The sequence below is a fragment of the Mesoplodon bidens genome (genome assembly GCF_964165515.1).
Source record: "Mesoplodon bidens genome assembly, chromosome: 6".
NCBI classification, from domain to species: Eukaryota; Metazoa; Chordata; class Mammalia; order Artiodactyla; family Ziphiidae; genus Mesoplodon; species Mesoplodon bidens.
The window spans coordinates 10170220-10192400 of record NC_138162.1 but is presented as its reverse complement, the minus strand read 5'-3'; the positions used below and the strand labels follow the sequence as shown (position 1 = coordinate 10192400).

At 46.7% G+C, this 22181-nt stretch overlaps 1 protein-coding gene across 8 annotated transcripts in view; it reads right to left on the bottom strand.

Annotated features, from left to right (window-relative positions):
* Positions 1 to 610: 610 nt before the first annotated feature.
* Positions 611 to 22181, bottom strand: part of MAPKAP1 (MAPK associated protein 1) — a 244850-nt gene continuing 223279 nt past the window's right edge. For all 8 annotated transcript variants that reach the window (XM_081237382.1, XM_081237387.1, XM_081237381.1 and 5 more), the window contains 2 exons: positions 7285 to 7382; positions 611 to 1148 (listed from right to left, as the gene is read on the bottom strand). In XM_081237382.1, coding sequence (XP_081093508.1) covers positions 1023 to 1148; positions 7285 to 7382 — 224 coding nt within the window. In that variant the 3' untranslated portion in view covers positions 611 to 1022. The remainder of the gene's footprint in view (positions 1149 to 7284; positions 7383 to 22181) is intronic.

Here is a 22181-nt window from a genome sequence, read left to right as displayed (position 1 = left end):
TGATTCCTTGCCCCCCACCCCCTGGGAGCTGGACCCCTGGCAGCAGCTCCTCCCGCCCCGCAGTCTCTGATGCAGTGAAAGCAGCACTTCCTTCCTGCTCAGACCCGGGGGCAGGCACTGTGGGGAGAGGAGAAACGGAGCCGAGGCCCCTGAGACAGCACAGCAGAGACTCTTCCGAGTCCAGGAAAAATCCACATGCGGGTCCAGCTGAAACTTAGACTTGTTATTTAGGAAACAGAAGAGACCACTGCTGGCTGGGAGCCCAGTGTGACCCCCACTTCTCCGAGCCCCGAGCTTTACATGCAGTCCTGCCTTCCTGAAATCAGAGGTGCTGGGATGAGCCGAGGAGAGGAGGCTTCTGAAGGGGAAAATGGCGCAGCCTTGGACACACATCACTCGGTCCCCTTCCTAACTTTAGTAAGATACTATCCTCAAAGCAATGCACTCATTTAAACAAATGGCATAGTTAAAACTATTGACTAAATCCTAAACATTTCTTCTGAAAAATCGAGCCATAGCTTTTCCAATCTGCCTGTTCAATATGGGAACAGATTTTAAAGAGAATAACATAATCCATCCTCTGCCTCAAAGAATGGTCCATCATACCAACTATGATAAAGAGTTTATTAAAAGGAAGAAAAAAAAAAGAACCGTACATTTTTGTTCTTCGTTTAAGAAATTTGATCAAGTTGCAAGGACATGTCTGGGCATGGCTATGTACATCTTCGGGCGGGGCCGTCAGGCAGTGAAGATGGCTGGGCAGCTTGTGGCTCCTCTCGGTGTCATCCGGCCCAGGGTACTGCTAATCAAAGCCATTACCACTCAGGGTTCGGCCCCGTGGCAACGTCCCCAGCTCTGTTCTAGGGGGTGCCCCCCCTTCCCCAAGAGCCCACCAGCCCTGTCCTCGTGAGCCAGGGGCTGGCCTCCCCGAGGACTGCAGGACACAGGGTGGGCTCTAGGGCCACCTGGTCCTGGCAGGCAGGCTCTGAGCTATGGCAACAGATTGAAGCCGGAGGCCGGTGTCATTGTTGCCCTGATTTCTTTTCCTTCTGGAAGCTGAAGCTTGTACGTCTGTTCAGTTTTCTTTGTTTTTGAGCAAAATAGTCAGCCCGGGCAGTGCTTGCTCGTGATTCCAGGATGTAGTTAACCTAGAAAGCAAGACGACACAGCCCAGTCACTTGCCAGCCACTCTGCTCGCCTGGGATGAGCAAGGGAAGGGCCCTGCCCCGGGCTGGGCGCCCTCCGGACCCAGTGCTCCCCTGTGCATGGCGTCCAGTCATCACGGCAACCCCGCAGGTTGGGACCGGAGCCCACTGCACAATGGGAAAACACGCCTGGAGAAGACACGAGGCTGGTACAGGCCTTTCAGCCAGTGGTGGAGCTTTCCTGATTCCAGAGCCCATGGTCCCTCCCAGAAGAAGCCTGTGCACCAGGCTTCCTCGTCCTGCCCCAGCCTGCCTGGGCTCGCACATAACTTCTCTGAGCCCCCTCTTCCCTCGTCTGAAAGACAAGGACGTCACAGGGATGAAAACCAAACCAAAACAAGGCTCTGTGTTCAGCCTCCCACCAGCAGGTACAGAGGTTCCAACTGGGGTATTTTAATGCTCACAAGCACCCCACTAGCTACAGCTCGTTTGATAAAAAAGGAAAGTGAGGCTCAGAGAAGAGGACCAAGCTGCCCGGATCACCGAGAGGTCAGGGTCCAAGCCGGGAAAGGTGCCGTGGAAACTCTGTGTAGGATGCACAGCCAGCTGCCTCCCAGGCCTCCACGCTGCTGCTCCCACCTGGTTCTCTTGGGGTCTTTTCAGATTTCCCCCCATGCTGGATGGTCACTGTCACCATTACCTTTGGCACTGAGCACCTGCCTTATCTGAGCCTCACCCCATGTTTGGTTCAAGGGGCAGAGGGAAAATTAAGACTTGGTCCCTGTCCCGAGGACCTCACGGCCTAGTGAGTGTCCAACAGAACAAGTGTGACAACAGATACAGAAGGAGCAGAAAGGAATGGGGAGAGTAATTATCGGGGACATGTGGGGCAGGGAAGGCTTGTGGAGGGGATAAATGAGATGGGTTTTGAGAGACAAATAGGGGTTTGGGGTGTACAAGGGGTGGGGAGAATCAGCATGCATCAAGGCACAGCAGTGGAACACAGCAAGGGGGTGTCCATGAACTGCAGAAGCTTAGGGGCCAGTCACGGTGAGGCAGGGAGGAGCCAGGGAAGGGGAGCAGTGCCGTGATAAGACCTGCGCCTGCTGTGAGGATGAGCCCCCGGCTGGGTGGCGGTGGCGGTGGCAGCGGCAGCAGCAGCAGCGTTCGGAGTGCTTTTCAAGGACTGAGTCATTTAACCCTCACAACAGCCTTAGGAGATGGCTGCCATTGTTATCCCCATTGTACAGAGGAGAAAACTGAGGCACAGAAATGATAACGTCATTTACTCGAGGTCACAAAGCTAGAGAGTACGCGCCAGGACCTGGAACAGCTCTCCAGGCCCCGGGCCTCCTCAGAGGCCCCCACCCGCCCACCTCCTCAGACCCGGCTCCTTCCACTGCCCCAGCTGCCCTCTGGCTGCGCCTTTCTGAGAACAAACACTGCTTCTCTTCAACCTCAAATATCTAAAAGTTATGACTAGAACCCTGAACATTCCTGGCTAGAGAAACGAGCCGCCCCCTCTGCTGATTGTACTCTGAGGGCCACGTGTCCCGCGCCCGGAGCGGGAGAGGCCTCTGCGGACTGAGAAAAAACCGAGGTGCCCCGGGGAGGCGGTGCGGATGCCTCGCCTCGCGTGGGGCTGGGGCTCTGCCACGGTGTCCCCTCCAGACTTTCTGCTCTGATGGTCGCCGGCAGCAGGCGTTAAAGGCTGGTGTGTGAGTACAGAAGGCTTGACGCGCTCGGCCCACTGCCTCGCCAAGTTACCAGCTGAGAGCAATAAATCATGAGGCCCGCAGGGCCGGGTGACGATTTGGGACACTAGAGACAATGCATGGAAAGAAAAGGTTTATCATTCTTAATAAGAGCAATCTTTGGGTTCGACTGTTTGCACACTCAACCAATCTACTGTTTTCAGTGTATTTTGGGCACATGTAACTTGACAAAAGCATTTTAAAATGATCCTCAACAGGCCAACTATTTCCTAAATTTATTATCTTCAGTGCTTTGTGATAATCACATAGATAATTTTAATGGAAGATTAATGTAATAATCAAAAGATAAAAACGCCCTTTGGTCTGCCATTAGCTGGTTAATATGCTGTGGCTTAAAACTTGCACAATTTTATGCACTATAGAGTGTTTCACTTTCAATGCATTTTACAGCTTAAGGCATAAAAATATAGGGAGTTTTCATGGTCAATAAAGTCACAGCCTCCATCACTCGATCACGAGAAGAACCCACTTTGAAGCGACCAATGACTCCTCTGAGATTCACCTCGAAGCCTGCGGAATTAGGGACCACACAGGGCTTAGCTCAATCCCATCTCGGGTGGGACGGGGCAGGGCAGGTCTGGGACTCCTCAGCTTGGTTCAAGATGAGGCTCCACGTGTATGTGCTCTGTGGACTTGGGCCTCCTTTTCCTCGTCTATAAAGTGGGGATAATAATGTCTACACTGGGCAGGGCAGTTGCGAAGATGAAATGAGATAATGTACATAAAATGTCTTGTATACACTCGGTGCTCAATAAATGGGTCCTATGGGGAAAAACACAACGAGCTAAAAATAACTTGATGGAGAGTTGCCTGCTTGTAATAGTTTCTTTGACATTAGCCTCTGGTCCTTATTTCCTCCTTTCAGTTTCAGTCTAAAGCTCTTATTTTATGTGAAATTCCTCAATTCTAGAACCACCACATGTATTACTTGTGTCTAAGACCGACCTGAGAAGAACCTCTGATGGCAACATTTCTACCAAGTGGGGCCTCAGTCACTTGGTGTTGGTGCAAAGTCCCCCAAAGACATTGGGAATGGCAGATCGGGCTAAGTATTTAAACTGCTTTAAAAATCAGAGATCGGAGACGTGAAATTTAATCTTCCATTAGGATCGCGATCATTAGCTCTCTAAATAAATCAGGCTAGGACTTCTCCTGGAGTCTTGTGCATGATGTAATATTTCTACAAGCATTTTCATATGAAAACAGACATTTTAGGGAAGGTGATAGGCCTTGGGGATTTTGCAGAAAAGCATCTGCTTCGAGGGAGCATTTGGTCCTGGAAAATGATTTCTCTGTTCTTCCACAGTCTTGCACTGAAGTCATAAACCTGTGTTTCTGTCATCAATCTGCTGTTGTGAAAATTATTTTGATGTCAAACACAGGATTATAATTTTACTAGAATCCTTCTAGTAAAATCCTTGAATATTTTAATGCTGGCTACAAAAAAAAAGTCCAGGACTTCCCTGGTGGCACAATGGTTAAGAATACACCTGCCCCATGACTCAGTCCTTAGGTGTGTACACCTTTCATTCAACATCATAGGAATTTTAATTAAAAAAGCAAAATTTGTTTTTCCAGTTGCAGCCTACTTTAAGGAATTACTGTTTTTCCCTTTTGTCACAGTTAAAATCAAGTGTTGGGAATTCAATTATAATTTGAGTAAAAATATATCCAGTAAGAATGAATGTAGATGGCTAAATGATTCTTACTCAGTGTGATGTATAATGCAGCACGGACCCTTGTAAATTGTCATATGCCAATAAAATGTCATAAGTGGTAAAACAAAACAAAACAAAACAAACAAAAAAAGAATACACCTGCCAATGCAGGGGACATGGGTTCAAGCCCTGGTCCGGGAAGATGCCACATGCTGTGGAGCAAGCTCGTGCGCCACAACTACTGAGCCCGTGTGTCACAACTACTGAAGCCCGCAAGCCTAGAGCCTGTGCTCTGCAGCAAGGGAAGCCACCGCAATGAGAAGCTCGTACACTTCAACGAAGAGTAGCCCCCGCTCGCTGCAACTAGAGAAAGCCCGCAGGCAGCAACGAAGACCCAATGCAGCCAAAAATAAAATAAATAAATAAATTTAAAAAATTAAAAAAAAAAAAAAAAAAAAAAAACCGCCAGCCCTGACGGGGTAATGGAATATTTCTCCACCTGGCTCCCAAGTGCGGCATATGCTCCCTGGGCTGTCGGGGGATGCGCTGGCAGGTAACTCTTAGCTCACTGCTTTCAGGCACTCCAGGTGGGCACTGTCCCCTGCCTGTTCCAAGGGGCTCCGATCCTGGGTGGTCTATGAACCCTCTGCTTTCCATCCAACTGGTCATGCTACTCTGTCTCGGCTCTAAACTGTCCTCCTAGCAGCTTTATTCTTTTAATCCTCATCTACTACTTTTGAAAATCTTTTGAAGCCATGAGGACTTTGCCTCAAAATGTTTCTGTGAAACAATTCCATTTCATCGAAACCTCCTGTTCAGCTCCTTAAGTCTATGCACACCTGGGAGGTTAGGAGCACAAGTTCTGGAATCTGCCAAACCTAGGTCAAGTTCTGGTTCTGCCTGTCACAACCCTGGCTAAGTTACTTTTTTCCTGAGCCTCAGTTTTCATCTAGAAAATGGGCATGACTGTATATCACTACCTCATAGAGGTGTGAAGGTTCCTTGAGACAGGACAGGTAAAGTGCCTGGCCCAGGTCCTGCACTTTGTGACCCCTCAGTATATCTTAGTACTTTCATTACTATTACTTGACGACATCTACCCTTAAGAAGAGAACGAATAATCACTTAGGGAGCTTCACCGTACCATTTAATATTTGCTCTAGCAGCTAATATTAGCCTTATGGTGGGGTAGGGCAGGGTAAGAACCATGATCCCTATTTTACAGGAGGAGAAACTGAGGCCCAGGGAGGTGATGTGACTGGTCAGAGTCACACACAACCAGGGGTGCAGGAGCCCCCTCTGGCTCTAAGCCCTGTTCTGCCAAAGCAGTTCTGTTTTCTCTATCTGGTCATTCTACGTAAGATTTGGCTTGGAGAAAGGATTCTCAGTTTGGAAGAGTCTGAAAATCACTAGTCCAGGGCTACTCAGAGTGTGGTACGCAGACGGCATCCTGTGCAGCACCTGAGAGCTTCTTAGAGACACAGAATCTCGGGCCCTGACCCATATTTCCTGAACCAACGAGACCCCACGGGAGCTTTTCTCAGTCCGACCCCACTTTGCAAGAGTCTGTGTGGCTTGTGCAACCCCTCTGCTCCAGACACACGGGCTCGGGTGCAACCTCCCCGCCACACCGCACTCGCCCTGCTTCTCTGCCCCGTCACAGGCTGCTCTCTCTGTGAAATGCCTTTTCTCTCTCCTCACCTGGTGAAATGTGTGCTTTTCCATCCAAACTTCAGGGCTCAGCTCTCCCTGCCTCCCTACCCCCTGTACCAAGTCAGTTGACTCTTTACACACCCATGGGGCACCTTGTGACTTATTTAACAGTCTTTTAAAAATATTTATTTATTTATTTATTGGCTGAGTTGGGTCTTCGTTGCTGTGTGCGGGCTCTCTAGTCGCGGCGAGCAGGGGCTACTCTTCATTGTGGTGCATGGGCTTCTCATTGCAGTGGCTTCTCTTGTTGTGGAGCACGGGCTCTAGGTGCGTGGGCTTCAGTAGCTGTGGCACACAGGCTCAGTAGTTGTGGCTCATGGGCTCTAGAGCGCAGGCTCAGTAGTTGTGGTGCACAGGCTGAGTTGCTCCGTGGCATGTGGGATCCTCCCAGACCAGGGACTGAACCCGTGTCCCCTGCATTGGCAGGTGGATTCTTAACCATTGCGCCACCAGGGAAGCCCCTCTCTGTAATTTTCTTAACGTCTGTCTCCTCTGAAAGAGGACAAGCTCGCTGTCACTGCAGTATCCTGAGTACTAGCCTGGCACACAGAAGGTGCTCCGTGAGCACTGTTGAGATATGGTAACAGACAATTCTAGCATCAAGCCGGGTATGTTTAGAACAGGTTAATTATCATGATTACTTTAAGGTGTCTTCAAACAATAACAATAATTTCCTCAGAGTCTGTTCCAGGAACCTCAAGGAGCTCCTGAGTGGGGTTGGAGGGAAATAAATGGTACGTAAAAAGAATGAATAAACACATGAAGAAGGAGGATTATCAGGGGACTGGGAGGAAGCTGAAAGGGGTCCTGGCTGGCTGAAGCAGGTGCAGAGCAGCTGACCTGCGGTGTGGCCCAGGCCTGGGTGCTCACCAGCCGGGTGACCCGTAGGCAGTGCAGTGACCCTGCAAAACCGGCCCGGGAGCCTCATGCAGTGGTGGTGGTGGGGGAGCCGGTCCTGCATACGCCGGGTCTGGGCCGAGAAGGAACACTCACCTTGAGCACGATTTCATTGACGGTAGCAGCGTCAGATTCAAAGTAGAGGTGTTTATAGTCGTGATTGCTTAGATACGTGAGTTTAAATATCGCGTGACCTAGAGGGAGAGAGAAAAGGCAGGGTTGAGGGGGCTCTGGCGGGTTACCTTGGGGGAGGCCCCCCACATTCTCCTCTCCCCTTGTCATTTCAGTTCCAGCGAGAGCAAGTGGAGGCTGCGGGGCTGCAACTCTTCCCAGGAGTCGTTCACCTTCTCATCACAGGCGGGGAGAGAGCAGTCAGGAAACAACAGATCAAACGGCTAGTTAGGTCCCAGTCCACTCTGCAGGGTGTTCCGGGGAACGCCAGATGAGGAGAGCTCTACGGAACTATTTCAACATAATAACTGCATGGAAAAGGTGGTATGTTTTAAGGCAGAAAACCAATTAACTCCAAATTATTGCTCTAAAAATAACTGCTTAAAGTCAAATAAATGAGCAACAGGAAGGAGGAAGGCCGATAGTAATGCTATTACAAGGTTCTCCATAGCCTGGCTCCTGCTGGGAGGGGGAGTCCTGGTCATGTGATCCCACGTGGAAGCTGCTCGCAAGGCCCAAGGCCTCCGGTCATTTCCACCCTGGAAGGATGGGTGGACTGGGGGCAGTGGGGGGCGTGGAGAGGCTGCTCTAAAGGCTGCTATGGAAAGCTGGCACCTCACAGAGCAGACTGACTCTGGGGGTCTGACCCCCTGAACACACAAACCACCCCCAGACCCAAATGCTTTTGTAACCCTTTCCTACCACCTTCAGGGCAACCTTGTCATTTCTGGGACTGCTTCCTGGTCTAGCCTCACCTCACTTCACCACCCTCAGATGCCACATGCCAGCCCAGGGCATTGCACATACCCACCTGCCCACGCTTGGGATGTCCCCTCTCATTATCCTGTCTCCAAAAGATCAGCCAATGCTGGGTACTTTAGCTCAACTGGCACCTCCGTGGGATACATTTCTAGGCACGCTTCTCATGTGGCCTCCCACACAGTGCTCGGCCAAAGAAACCTGCTTACCATATCACGCCACCTGCAGCCGTGTCCGCACCCCCTGTGCCTGTCCTTTGGGCCAAACATGCCAATCAGATTCCCTCCTCTAAGCGGAGACATAGGTGCCTGCCATCCTCACTCCCATGTGACGCTCTCCCTGGCCCACTAGTTCATGCTGTCCTTGGGTTCTGGGGGACCCCTGTGGACCTCCAAGAAAGTCCTCTTTCTCCTTAAGCTATTTTGAAGTTGGTTTCCATTACTGGCAACCAAAGGAGCACGGCTCCAGAGAGACGTGTAGTCAGAGCTCAGTAAACATTCCCAGACCAAGGAGCAGCTGATGACATCTCTTACCCAGAGGCCTCCTCCTACCAGCCTCAGAAACAACTCCTCCTCGTCTTTTCTGCAGACTTCAGTGCTTGTGAGATTAAAATTCAGCATATCCTTTCTATTAGGCCTTCTCATCCATTGTCCTTTTAATTGAAGCAGTGGCTGCTCATAGTTTTTTTTTTTGTGGTACACGGGCCTCTCACTGCCGTGGCCTCTCCCGTTGCGGAGCACAGGCTCTGGACGCGCAGGCTCAGCGGCCATGGCTCATGGGCCCAGCCGCTCCGCGGCATGTGGGATCTTCCAGGACCGGGACACGAACCCGTGTCCCCTGCATCGGCAGGCGGACTCTCAACCACTGTGCCACCAGGGAAGCCCGGTCATAGTTATTAATTAATAACATATCACCCATATTACTGTAAGTTCACCTCCTTCCCGGAGAAATCTTGGAAACTTTATTTACAGTAGCTAATTCTTCAGATCTTCAAAACTAAACTGATATATGCTGTACGTTTGTGGCCAGAAGAGTTAAGCTGCTGGTATTTTATCCTGGAAACATCATTATGATATACTCTTTGTGACTATAAATTCAATATTGAAAAAATTAGCTAACAATTTCTGAAAAACCTCGCTTTCCGTCACTTGACAAATTTAGCCTGATTCTAAATCGTGGTACTAAAATGTTAGAATTTTTAGCTGAAAGCTGATCATTCTGTGAATATATAAATTACTTGTTTCTGAGAAGTGAATCTCACATGAATGGGTGTATCTGTATGTATGGACGTGAGCGTATGTGTGTATTCTTTTATCTTTACAGGATTCAGCTCAGAATGTCAGAGCCTTGATGGTGATATCACCGTGTGGAAGAACAATGCAGATCTCTCTGTTGGCCGTGCTGTGACCAAGCAGAGCCGTCTATGAAGGTCACAGGGCTGTGAAGGACAAACAGAGACACCCCCTCCAGGAGGCCTTACTGCTGACACCTGGCCGTGACAGACACAGACACCAGTGCCTGCAGCTAAAAAGGACCAGAAGGTCTTAGGGAGGTCTGTGGACCCGACGCTTCGGGGTTCACTGACCACTTTGATAAGTGATCTCATGGACTGTCTATACCACCTGCTCCCGCTCGTCACTGACAAAACAAAACCCAAACCTCAAGATACTAGAGCATGTTTCGCCTGAACAACTGGGACACCATTAAAAACCTGTCCTGCACTCTAAGAAGAGCCAAATCTACACATGGCACACGTGACATGCAGTCTGCAGGGGCCTGGGAGCCTCTGGAAGGAAGCCTCCACACCACCCCCTTGGGTGGTACGGGCTCACGGAGGGGAGGCCTGTGGTTCATCTGCACACCAATCATAGGACAAAACCAAACTAATCATCCCACATCGAGTGTCCAGAACGGCTGCATATTTGGGTCAGGTGACTACAAACACCGCCCCGCCCCCCGTGTACTGTGCTGAGCTAGGAGGTTGTGTGTGTCCTTTGCCTGTCCCCAGCACTCCTACCAGACCCCCAAGGAAGAGGGAAGCAAGTCAGAGTGATGAGGAGTTCCAGCCCTGACCATCTCACTGAAGCCTCTGACTTATGTGTCCTTTCCAGTGAGACCATTCACATCACTGAGGGAAGAGGAGACAGACCACCACCTGGAGAACCTGTATCAGGATTCAACAGCTCGGCCCTTTTGCAACTATTACAGAACCACAGATAGACTATCACACAGCTAATGACCGGGTGCGGTGCGGTGGGACAGCTACAGCAGACGGCCCCTTCCTGCTCTGTGGGAGCACTTCGGAGGGAGAGCTCTAGTTAGCTCAGAGCCACGCTGTCACTCGTGCTGGAGCCGCGGAGCATGGGGCCAAGGCGCTCCGAGTTTTTGCTGTGAGGCTTTTCCCCTTGCTCCAGGGATCGCTGTTTTGCTGGGTGGCCAGAGGAATGAACATGAGGAACACTGAGAGACAAGTATGATGAGCATGACGAAGAAGGTGATCCCAGGGAGATGCTGCGGAGGCCCCAGGGGAGGTGGCTGGCCTGGTGGCGGAAGGGCCACCAGAGACACAGCTTCCTGGAGAAGCCGACGCCTGACTGAGCAGTCTTAGAGGAGGAAGGGGGGTCAGCTGGGTAGAGGTGGGGTGGAGGAGGATGCGACAACGCGTGGACACACACGGGGGCGAGAGGCAGCACGCCTCCGAGCCAGGGCTCCGAGCAGACAGGTTCACGGACAGTGGGGCAGGCAGGAGGTGCTGTGACACACGGCAGACCAAAGGGCGGGGGGGGACACTGGATTCAACAGCTGAGGGAGCCACTAGTGGACTGTAAGCTGGGCAGTGAAGTCAGTGGTCAAATTGGGCTTTTGGGCATTCACCCTGGGTCGCCAGGGCCTGGAGGCAGGGGGACCAGCTGCCATAGTCATCCAGGTAGGAGCATATTCAGTTTTGAGCTAGACAGGAGTAAAAAGGATGCTGAGAAAGGGATTGACTTGAGAACTATACAGAAGGTTAACAGTGGCAGGACGTGGGAATTCTTTTATAATAGAAGAGTTAATAAGCAGAATTCACACTTGTATAATTTCACCTAATCCAAAGCCCATATATTAAAGTGTAACAAGTTAATTGACCTCTTTCTGGAAATGGATCTATCAATAAACATGAGTAGTTTATGCTATGTGGTACATTTCCACCAGAGGTGTCTGGGAAGGAATCACTGGCATTTCAACACCAGCTGAACAGAACAGGAACACAAAGTGAGAAAAGTCTGTTATCAAACCTTTATCAGCCTCGGGCACCTCTAGGCTCACCTCAGGTAAAGGAGGAAGAGGGGGGGTCATATGTCCTCCTCAGCTGCAGCCCATCAGGGCATCTGTCCTGGGGTGTTAGAGGGAATCAGAGGTGGGCAGGTTACCCTTGGAAACTCAAAGAACATCAGCACCTTTCATAGGGAATGAGTAGGCCATAGGGGTAAACTGTCTTTGTGAAAATGCCAGTTGAGAAACATGATCCAGGCATGGCTTGTTTTACGGTGCCTTCACTTATTGTGGTTCGCAGATACTGCATTTTTTACAAATGGAAGGTTTGTGGAAACCTTGCACTGTCAAGATGACGGTTAGCATTTTTCAGCAATAAAGTGTTCTTAAATTAAGGTGCGTAAATTATTTTTTTAGACATAATGTTATTGCACATTTAACAGACTACAGTATAGTATAAATATAACTTTTATATGCATTGGGAAACCAAAAACTGTGTGTGACTTGCTTTACTGTGGTGGTCTGGAACCGAACCTGCAATATCTCTGAGGTAAGCCTGTGTATCAGTATGATTTAAAAGGAAATACAAAGTCTAATATTGCAATTAGTCCAAATTATTTTGTTTGGGTTGTTAAATTCTGCTTGGAAATTGAGGCATAACGAAAGCCTGGGATGCAGAGGGGGAAAGTGTGAGTGCTAGTCAGAGACTTGGGAAGAAATCCAGTTCTGCTGTGTTCTAGTGGTGGGACGGTCGGAGGCACTGTCTGTCCCTCCAGAGGCCAAGGTTTGCCAGAAAAGAGACAGCACCCATCAGGCATCTCACATGGACTTGGAAACAGCGGGGGCTCCATGGGTGGTGGCCATCATTCTTACAACTGTGATGGAACTGATGTTTGACGATAATACCCTCATTGTTCTGACGATTTGGTTTTTAATTGGGCCTTCTTTGAGCAGACTTGCTTTAGAGCTGTAGGAATAAAATGCAATATAATGGGGTATAAAATGTGGCATCTACGCCCCGGTCACATATACAGATTTGCTCAGGGCACTGAAACTATACATCTGCTTCTGAATATTGAAATGGAAGTCTGGATATGTAAAAATGTATTTACATTTATGTATTTTTTTCCCAAAGTAAAACAGAGAAGATGGAATGTAACACTGAACAGAAACTAATGAGCAGTACAGGTGTCAGAAGCGGAGACTTTTGAGCTTTCGTGCTGTAATTTATCATCTGCATTATAAGTTTTAACTTAAACCAGAGGCTGTGCTGAAAAAACAGGGTCTTCTGGTCAGTTGAGGGGAGTGGTCATTCAGAAAAAGCTGCTATTATCACAAGATGGGACAGCTTAAGCAGAGGGCCAGCAGCGCATACATTCCTGCTAAAAGAAGTGCTCCCAGATTTCCACTGCAAATGGAACAGAGATTGTTGTTTGAAAAGAGGCTCCCTTCTAAACGACCTGTGGGCACCCACTGTGGTTGGCAATGACTGGTCAGAGCTGGGACTTCCAAACTGAGCCTGAGGCCCACCTTTGTCTAAAACCCCCCAGGTGTCCCACTTGCCAGGAAAGCCAAAAATAAACTTGAATTTTTTGATTTTCTTTTTCAATTAAAAAATTATAAAATATATTTAAAAATGACTAGAAATTTAGAAGACAGAGGAGAGACTTCCACACTCCACCCCCATAATACCAACATCCTGGCACAATGACATCCATGGCCTCTTTTCTAGTCATTCTCACATGTCTTTCACACAGTTGTAATCAGATCGTATAGTAAAATTTGGGGAGAATTTTTTGTTAACATTTTTTTTTTTTTTTTTTCTTTTTGCGGTACGCGGGCCTCTCACTGTTGTGGCCTCTCCCGTTGCGGAGCACAGGCTCCAGACACGCAGGCTCAGCAGCCATGGCTCACGGGCCCAGCCGCTCCGCGGCATATGGGATCCTCCCAGACCGGGGCACGAACCCGTATCCCCTGCATCGGCAGGCGGACTCTCAACCACTGCGCCACCAGGGAGGCCCTTTTCTTAACATTTTACCATAGCCTTTTCCTTGTTGCTACGTAGTCTCCACAACCATCTTTTTCAACAGCTGTATTTTATTCCAACAAGTAGGTGTGTGCCACGGTTCATGCTACTATCTTTCTGTTGGGCATTTAAGTTACTAATAAAATTGCCAGTATTACAGATAAGCCTATGAAGAACATCTCTTGAGTATTTGGATTCCTTCTGAATTCCTCTACATCAGGCATGGATACTTCTTAAAAAATGGGTTTCCAGGGTCTGATCTTTTCTGGTCCCTCTGGCTTGGAAGTGGGTGGAGAGCTCTCATTGGATTTGCCTTTTTTAAAAATAACTTTTATTTATTTATTTAATTTATTATTTATTTTTGGCTGTATTGGGTCTTTGTTGCTGTGCACGGGCTTTCTCTAGTTGCAGCGAGCAAGGGCTACTCTTCATTGCAGCGGGAAATGGATGGCCTGGGATGCTTTGGTCTCTGGGTTGAAAACCCCCTCCGGGTCTGGTCTCCACTGCGAGCAGCATTCCCAGCTGCCTGTAGGAGCTTCAGTTCAATGTAATTCAACTGGCAAAGGCTGGTGCTCCTTCTCAAGCGCCCCGATGGTGGCAGAGGCCCCAGTAACTGTGATGACCTCTTTGACCTCTGCAGCAGGGACAGAGTCTGATCCACTTACACTTTTGCCTGTGTCATTCACCCCCTCCCCCCGCCCCCTTTGGCTCCTTCCTATAAACATAATTAAAGCTCTCTGATTATAAAAACTCCCATGGCAATGTGATTTCCCTCCTTCCTCTAATTTACTGAAAACACTCTTGCTAAGGTCACCACGACCTCTATGTTCAGAGATCCAGTAGATACTTCTCGGCTTTTATTTTGCTTGGCTTCTCAGCTGTATCTGATACTTCTGAAGTCCTCTCTTCCCAGGAAGCCACAGTCAACTGATTTTTCAACTGACTTCTCCAGTCAATATGTTTCTTATATGTCCTTTGTGACCTTCTTGTCCTTTATCTTTCTCTTAAGTAATGGTCTTCCCCGGTGTCCTGTCCTTGACCCTCATCTTTTTTAACTCCATTTCTCCTCTGTCAGGTTTGCCCCTTAGGTTTTAACTACTATCCAGATATTGATGATCCCGAAGCAGATATCTGGCTCGGACCTTTCTCCAGACTTTCAGAGCCAACCAGTGAGTACAGCTGCCATCTTCATATGGCCTGCAGTGTTGCACATCCAGAACTGAATTCTACATTTCCCCTTAAATCTAAAGGTCTATTAGCCCAACTGGAGGCTTTACTACTCACCAAGTTCCAAGCATTTGGTCCCCTAAATAGTTTTCATATATTCATCTTTCATCCCTTCCCATCCTGTGACCACAGCCCTCACCGAGGTCCTGCCCGTCTGTTGCCTCTTCTTGGTTTTCCTACTTTGGGTCATGTCTTCTTCAGATCCAAACATCTACCGAGAGGAGTCATCCTTTTGTAACACACATCTGGTCATATCACTCTCCTACTTAAAACTCTACAGTGTTTCTTTTCCTATTGTCTTCAGAATAAAGTCCAAGGTTTTTAGATGATTTTCAAGACCCTAAATCAGCAGTTGTCAAACTTCTTGGTCTCAGAATCCCCTTACACTTTTAAACATTACTGAGGAGCCCCAAAAGCTTTTGTTCATGTGGATTATATCTATCAATATTTATTATATTAGAAATTAAAACTGAGAAGTGTAAAAACTATTAAATTGGACTTCCCTGGTGGCACAGTGGTTAAGAATCCGCCTGCCAATTCAGGGGACATGGGTTGGATCCCTGGTCCAGGAAGATCCCACATCACGGAGCAACTAAGCCCGTGCACCACAGCTACTGAGCCTGTGCTCTAGATCCCACAAGCCACAGCTACTGAGCCCGTGTGCCACAACTACTGAAGCCCACACGCCTAGAGCCCGTGCTCCACAACGAGAGAAGCCACAGCAATGAGAAGCCCGCGCGCTGCAACGAAGAGTAGCCCCCGCTTGCTGCAGCTGGAGAGAGCCTGTGCACAGCAATGAAGACCCAACGCAGCCGAAAATAAATAAAATAAATTAAAAAAAATCCATATGATAAATTTTCCTCCTGTATTAGAGTATAAGGAAAATAAATACCGTGTTATCATGTCCATCTTTACAAGTACTGAATATCATGATTTCTTCAGACTTGCAAAAGGCTCTACATATCACCACTAAATATTAAGTTCCATATTATAATAAGTTCCATATTACCATACTACTGTGCTTTTTGAGTTCTTGGACTGATTTTTAACAGTTTTTGTTTTGTTTCATTTTTGGTCAACTCTTGTCAGTTTTAACTTCCTACTGGCTTTATTATTAAGTTCTGTAATTCTTTTTCCACCTTCTATTTTTCTGCATTTAATATCCTTTAGGAAGAGAAACCAGATAACGAAGCATGGTTAAAATTTGTTGAGAAATAAGACTTCATAGACTGAGTTGGGGCTAGGGATACTCTTCCATCCAAAAAGCACAGAAGTGTAAGTGCCTTGGCTTTGTGTCAGTGGCAGAGGGAAGAATATAAACCTGTTACCATTTATATATAACTTTAGGCAAGTTACATAACTTCTCTGAGCCCCAGTTTCCTCATTTATAAAATGGGAATAATATCTGTCTCACAGAGTTGTTGCTAAGATTAAGTCATGATTACTAGGATAAAAATCAACAATCTGAGGGCTTCCTTGGTGGAGCAGTGGTTGAGAGTCCGCCTGCCGACGCAGGGAACATGGGTTCGTGCCCTGGTCCGGGAAGATCCCACATGCCGCGGAGTGGCTAGGCCCGTGAGCCATGGCCGCTGAGCCTGCGCGTCCGGAGCCTGTGCTCCGCAATGGGAGAGGCCACAACAGTGAGAGGCCCACGTACCACAAAAAAAAAAAAAAAAAAAAAAAAAATCAACAATCTGAGACTTCTACAATAAATGTATATAAACCTCAGAGGGTTGTTTCAAGAATTAAGTAGTGCATATAAAGCACTTGGGACAGTGCCTGGAACATGGTAGATTCCCTTGTCTTTTTGCTCCCACTCTCCAAGATAAACAAACTTTTCCAGACAGGCTAAGAGAGCCAAGAGGAAATATTAAGGATATTTTATAGATACTTATATAACAAGAGAAAAAGAATTTCCATGTTTTTTAATTGACAAAATTCAAAATATAATAATCAAATATATTTTCTGGGGTTACTACAGGTTACTTCTGAGAAGGACATATTTTTTTTTGGGGGGGTAGATAACATTTCACTTAAATGGAGTTCAAAGTTAATGTTCCATATCATCAAATCAATTGCAAATATTCACATGTTAAAACCTATTCTTAGTGCATAGGCCATATAAAAATAGGTGGTGGGCTGGATTTAGCCTATGGGCCAGAGTTTGTCTATCCCCACTCAAAGAGGTCTCACTTATTTCCTTTTCCTTTGTTCATTCTGTATAGTTGCTAATGGTGACATTTTGAGTATGCTTGATTCCTTTGTGTAGATCTGGGTTTCTATCTGGTATTTTTTTTCCCCTCCAGCCTTCAATATTTCTTATAGTAAAGGTTTAATGGCAACAAATTCTTTTATTTTTCGAATGTCTGGAAATGTCTTCATTTCACCTTCATTTCTGAAGGATATTTTCACTAAATATAGAATTCTAGGTTGACAAGATTTTTCTTTAGCAAGAGATGTCACTCCGTTGTCTTCTGGATTGCATTATTTCTGGTGAGAAGTCAGCAATAATTCTTATCTTGGTTTCTCTGGATGCTTATAAGATTTTTTTCTTTATCATTCATTGGTTTTCTGCAATTTGATTATGATGTGCCTTGATGTGGTTTTCTCTGTATTTATCCTGTTTGGCCTTCTTTGGACTTCCAAGATTGGTGGGTTGGTATTTTTAATCAAATCTGGAACAGTTTTCTCTACCATCCCTGAGACTCCAACTACATATATGTCAGAACACTTGCTATTATTCCACAGGCTTTGTTCTTTTCATCCATTTTTTTTCTCTCTCTCTGTGCTTCACTTTGAATATTTTCTATTGTCCTGTCTTAAAGTTCATTGATTGCAATAGGCAGATTCTGAAATGGCTTTCAATGATCCCACCTCCTGCTTTTCACAGCCTTGTGTAATCTCCTTGTCTTGTTGGTGGGCTAGACCTAGTGACTTACTTCCGATGAGTAAAGTACAGCGAAAGTGTTGGGATGTATTTCTGAGATTAGGTTATAAAAGACTGTGACTTCTTCCTTCCTAGTACTTTCCTGCTCCTGGTTATTTTGATGAAGCCAGCTGCCATTTTGTGAGCTTTCCTATGGAGAGGCCCACGTGGCAAGGAATGGATGGTGTTCACAAAGAAATGAACTCTGCTAGTAACTACTCAGTGAGCTTGGAAGCAGATCCTGCCCCTATTGAACCTTGAGATGATTGTGGCTCTGGCTGACAGTTTGACTGCAGCCTGGTGACAGACCCTGTGCTAGAGGACCCAGCTAAGCTGTGCTGGATTCCTGACCCACAAAACTGTAAGAAAATAAATGTTATTGTTGTTTTAAGACATTGAGTTTTGGGACAATTTGTCATGTGGTAATAGATAACTAACACTCTGACCTTTTTTCCTAATCTTCTTGATTTGCTCCCATCAGTGAATTTTTTCTTTCAGGTACTGTATTTCTTAGCTCTAGAATTTTCATTTGGTTCTTTTTAAAGTCTCCATTTCTCTTCTTTTTGAGTTATTAAGTCTTTGAACATATTTATAACATGAATTTTTAAGTACTTATCTGCCAGTTCTATCATCCCTGCCATTTCTGACTCTGCTTCTCTTGACTGATTTTTCTCCTGGTTACAGGACACATTTTTTCCTGCTTCTTTCCATGTCTCATAATTTTTTATTGAAAGTTGGACACTATGAATGTTCGAGTGTGGGATGTTTGCATTTTGTCATCATCTTTTAGATAATATTGGGCTTTGTTCTGGCAGTCAGTTAATTTACATGTGGATCAGTTTGATCCTTTCAAGAATCCGTTTAAAACTTTATTAAGAATTAAGGCCGTCTTTAATCTAGGGCTAGTGTAGCCTTGCTCCCAAGACACGGCCTTTCCAGAGTTACTAGTAAATGTCCTGGATGCTTCAACTACTGGGGAGCTATGAACTAGAGTTTTGGCCAGAACTTTAGTTTACAGCTCCCCGGTAGTTGTTCTTTGACCAGACTTGTGAGATCCCACAGGAGGCACACACAGCTTGGTATACAACAGAAGATTAAAAGGCATCTTTCTAGAGCTCATTCTCAGTAGGGCTCCCTCCTCCCCGTATTTAATTTTGCTAATTTCAGTTGCTGAATTTCAGTTCCCCCAACTCTGATCTGTGTCTCCCAGGTCAATGGGACTGCTCTGCTCTCCTTGGGGAACCCTGGAAGAAAGCTGAAGTGCTAGTAGGTCTCAGCTTCTCTCAGGGCTCATTGTCCCGTACAACTGCCTGTTTTTCAATGTCTGCAAACAGTTTCTTATATTTTGTGCAGTTTTCCAGTCATTTATGATAGAAGGGCTAATCTGGGTATAGCTACCCTGTCCTGGAAGTTGCCTATGGGAATCTTGTAAGCAATACATATTTTGATTTTAATGAAAGAATGGCTTACTTTTTCCATGTCTACAAGAATAACTTAAAATCTAAGCACTCCGTTTACTTATTATGAAAACACAGTTTGGAGCTTGGCAGGAGGCAAGGGAAACAGATTTTTCCAATCATTTATCCGGCTGAGAAATCTTCACACAGATTTCTTCAGTAGGAAAGAATCTCTGCCCTTACCCTCTTCTCAATTCGGATCTCTTCTGATGTTACAACCAAGAAAAAAAAAAAAAAAAGAATTTGAGGAAATGGTAATCAAAATCTAGGAAAATGTAAATGTCTGCAAACTTTCCATTATACCTATATAACTGTTTTGTTATTATGGGTCTATAATGCCCAAGTCAACAATTAAGTGAAAATTTAACAGCAAAAAGAAGGCTTCTCCCAGGAGGAAAAAAAGATGATACCCCCGAAATGTTTTCTACTCTAACAGATATCAATATTCCAATCAACACAAGGAAATTCTTTCTCGTTTATTAGTTAAGTCCTAGGGGAAAATGAAGAAAGTTTACACAGAATGTAAGAAAACCCACTGAGTGTCTCAGTACCAGCCAATTTTCTTCATAAACATAGACATTCTTATATGTCATGCAGTGAGCAAACATGCCCCCAACAGCTCCCATGAGCAACTGTAGTACCTGATAATGAATATGGGAAGGTTTTTATCATCTGTCTAGGGCTCAGGGTAGAACTGCCTGCCTCCTAAATTCAGAATGTTGACCCTTCCAGAGACCACACACTGTACTAAACACCTCTTTTCCAGGAACTACAGAGACAAGCACACTGGTCCCATCTATCATATGCTGATGGTACACAGAATAGTAGGTTAAGAACAAGATGCTGAGTTTGCCTTTTCACTACAACTTTGAGAAGTTCTCCAATGTGCCTCCATATCTCTTTGTTAGAGTCTCACTTGCTCTTGGCTGATTCCAAATTCTAAAAGCAACTTTTATTTTATATTTTTAATTTTGTTGATGTGGACCATTTTTTTTAATTGAAGGAAACTTTTTTATTTTATCCTCTTTAAAAAAAATTTATTTAATGTATTATTTTTTTGCTGTGTTGGGTCTCCGTTGCCACATGCAGGCCTTCTCTAGTTGTGGCGAGTGGGGGCTACTCTTTGTTGTGGTGCATGGGCTTCTCATTGCGGTGGCTTCACTTTGTTGCGGAGCACGGGCTCTAGGTGAGCGGGCTTCAGTAGTTGTGGCATGTGGGCCCAGTAGTTGCAGCTCGCAAGCTCTAGAGCGCAGGCTCAGTAATTGTGGTGCATGGGCTTAGTTGCTCTGCAGCATGTGGGATCTTCCCGGACCAGGGCTCAAACCCGTGTCCCCTGCAATGGCAGGCGGATTCTTAACCACTGCGCCACCAGGGAGGTCCCATGATGTGGACCATTTTTAAAGTCTTTATTGAATTTGTTACAATATTGCTTCTGTTTTATGTTTTTTGGGCCGCAAGCCATGTGGGATCTTAGCTCCCCAACCAGGGATCGAACTTGCACCCCCTGCATTGAAGGGCGAAGTCTTAACCACTGGACCACCAGGGAAGTCCCTAGAAGCAACTTTTTTTTTTTTTTTTTTTTTTTTTTTTCGGTATGCGGGCCTCTCACTGTTGTGGCTTCTCCCGTTGCGGAGCACAGGCTCCAGACGCGCAGGCCCAGCGGCCATGGCTCACGGGCCCAGCTCCGCGGCATGTGGGATCCTCCCAGACCGGGGCACGAACCCGTATCCCCTGCATCGGCAGGCGGACTCTCAACCACTGCGCCACCAGGGAAGCCCTAGAAGCAACTTTTAAATGTTCAGTGTAGTTCAGGCAGAGTGAGAGAAAGAGCCACTGAGCACTGACTGTAGCCCCTGGACAGAAGCTGCCGGACTGCTGGAGGATGCAGCTGGGAGCATAGCCAGGCATGTCCAGTGCAAACGTCAGGTGTCAGTTAATTATGACCAGGTACCAGGTCAGTCAACGGGACACATGCTGAGCTGGCTCCCACAGGCTAAAAGTTCTCAGGGGTCTGGCCAATGTTATCCAGCCGCAGCAACTGTTCCCTGAAACACAGTGATGGCCTATTTAACAGCAGATCACAGCTTGAGGTTACTGTAAACCAAACTGGGTCAGAGAACCTGAGAATGCAGTCTGGCGTTCGACGATGCAAGCTGGCCGCACGCTTACAGTGTTTCTCCACCTTTATCCTGTGGCACGCACCAGGTCTTTCTTTCCCTCCCACACACTTGGAAAAACTGAGGTGGTCCCCCTGTTGCCTAGAACCCATCTCCCAGCAGCTCCCTTGTTTTGGAAGAAGATGATAAATAAATCAAAATGCACTAAGCGGCACTTCCACAGGCACTCGCCTCCTTTACTGAACGTGCACCTCATCAATCACACTATTGTCTGCTTGAAAGGCGAGCCTTGTAAATGTCATATCCACTCAGGCCCAAGGAGAGGCGCATCCAAATGCAGCAAGGAGTTTTAATTGGATAGTGTAATTAAACTAAAAAACCCCAGCAGACTCCCTTTGACAGGACAGATGAAGACCCCTTTTAATAGGGCTGGGAAACATATCTGTTAAAAGGACGAGGCGCTGCCTGCTCCTGATCGTGCTCCAGAGTACTCTTGTGAAAAGGCAATTCAATAACTGGGGCATTTAACATGTTAGAGTCTGCTGTGCTCTGTAATCGAGCAATACTTACCGTATTTGATCTGGAACTTATGAAATAAGTCCTTGTCAGAGAATAAAAACACAGCATAGCTTGCCCACCTGATGTCTGAAGTGCCTGGACCCCCTGGGAATCGACGGAACCTGAGGATGTGAGTATAAATGCAAGCGCCTTATGAGGCATAGAGTATGCCAGCACGGCCATGGACACTCACCCACCCACCCACCTTGGGGTGCAGCTCTTTCACCCAGCGGTAGCTGAATGCTCACCCTCATTTCCCTCTCACACATTCTCACGAGCACCTAGAGAATATGACAAAATTCCTGGGTACCTCTCCTCTAGGAACTGGAATACCTGTCACGTCAACGTGTTTGTGTGTGTGTGTGTGTGTGTGTGTTTTCTCTGCTAGTATTACCCCTGTCAAGTAGGCAGAAAAGAAATCAGGTGGTCAGAGGATTCAGTGTACAGGCTGTGATGTGCCCAAGTTGATTTTAGTACAAAACCTGAGTCCTTTTCCGTCT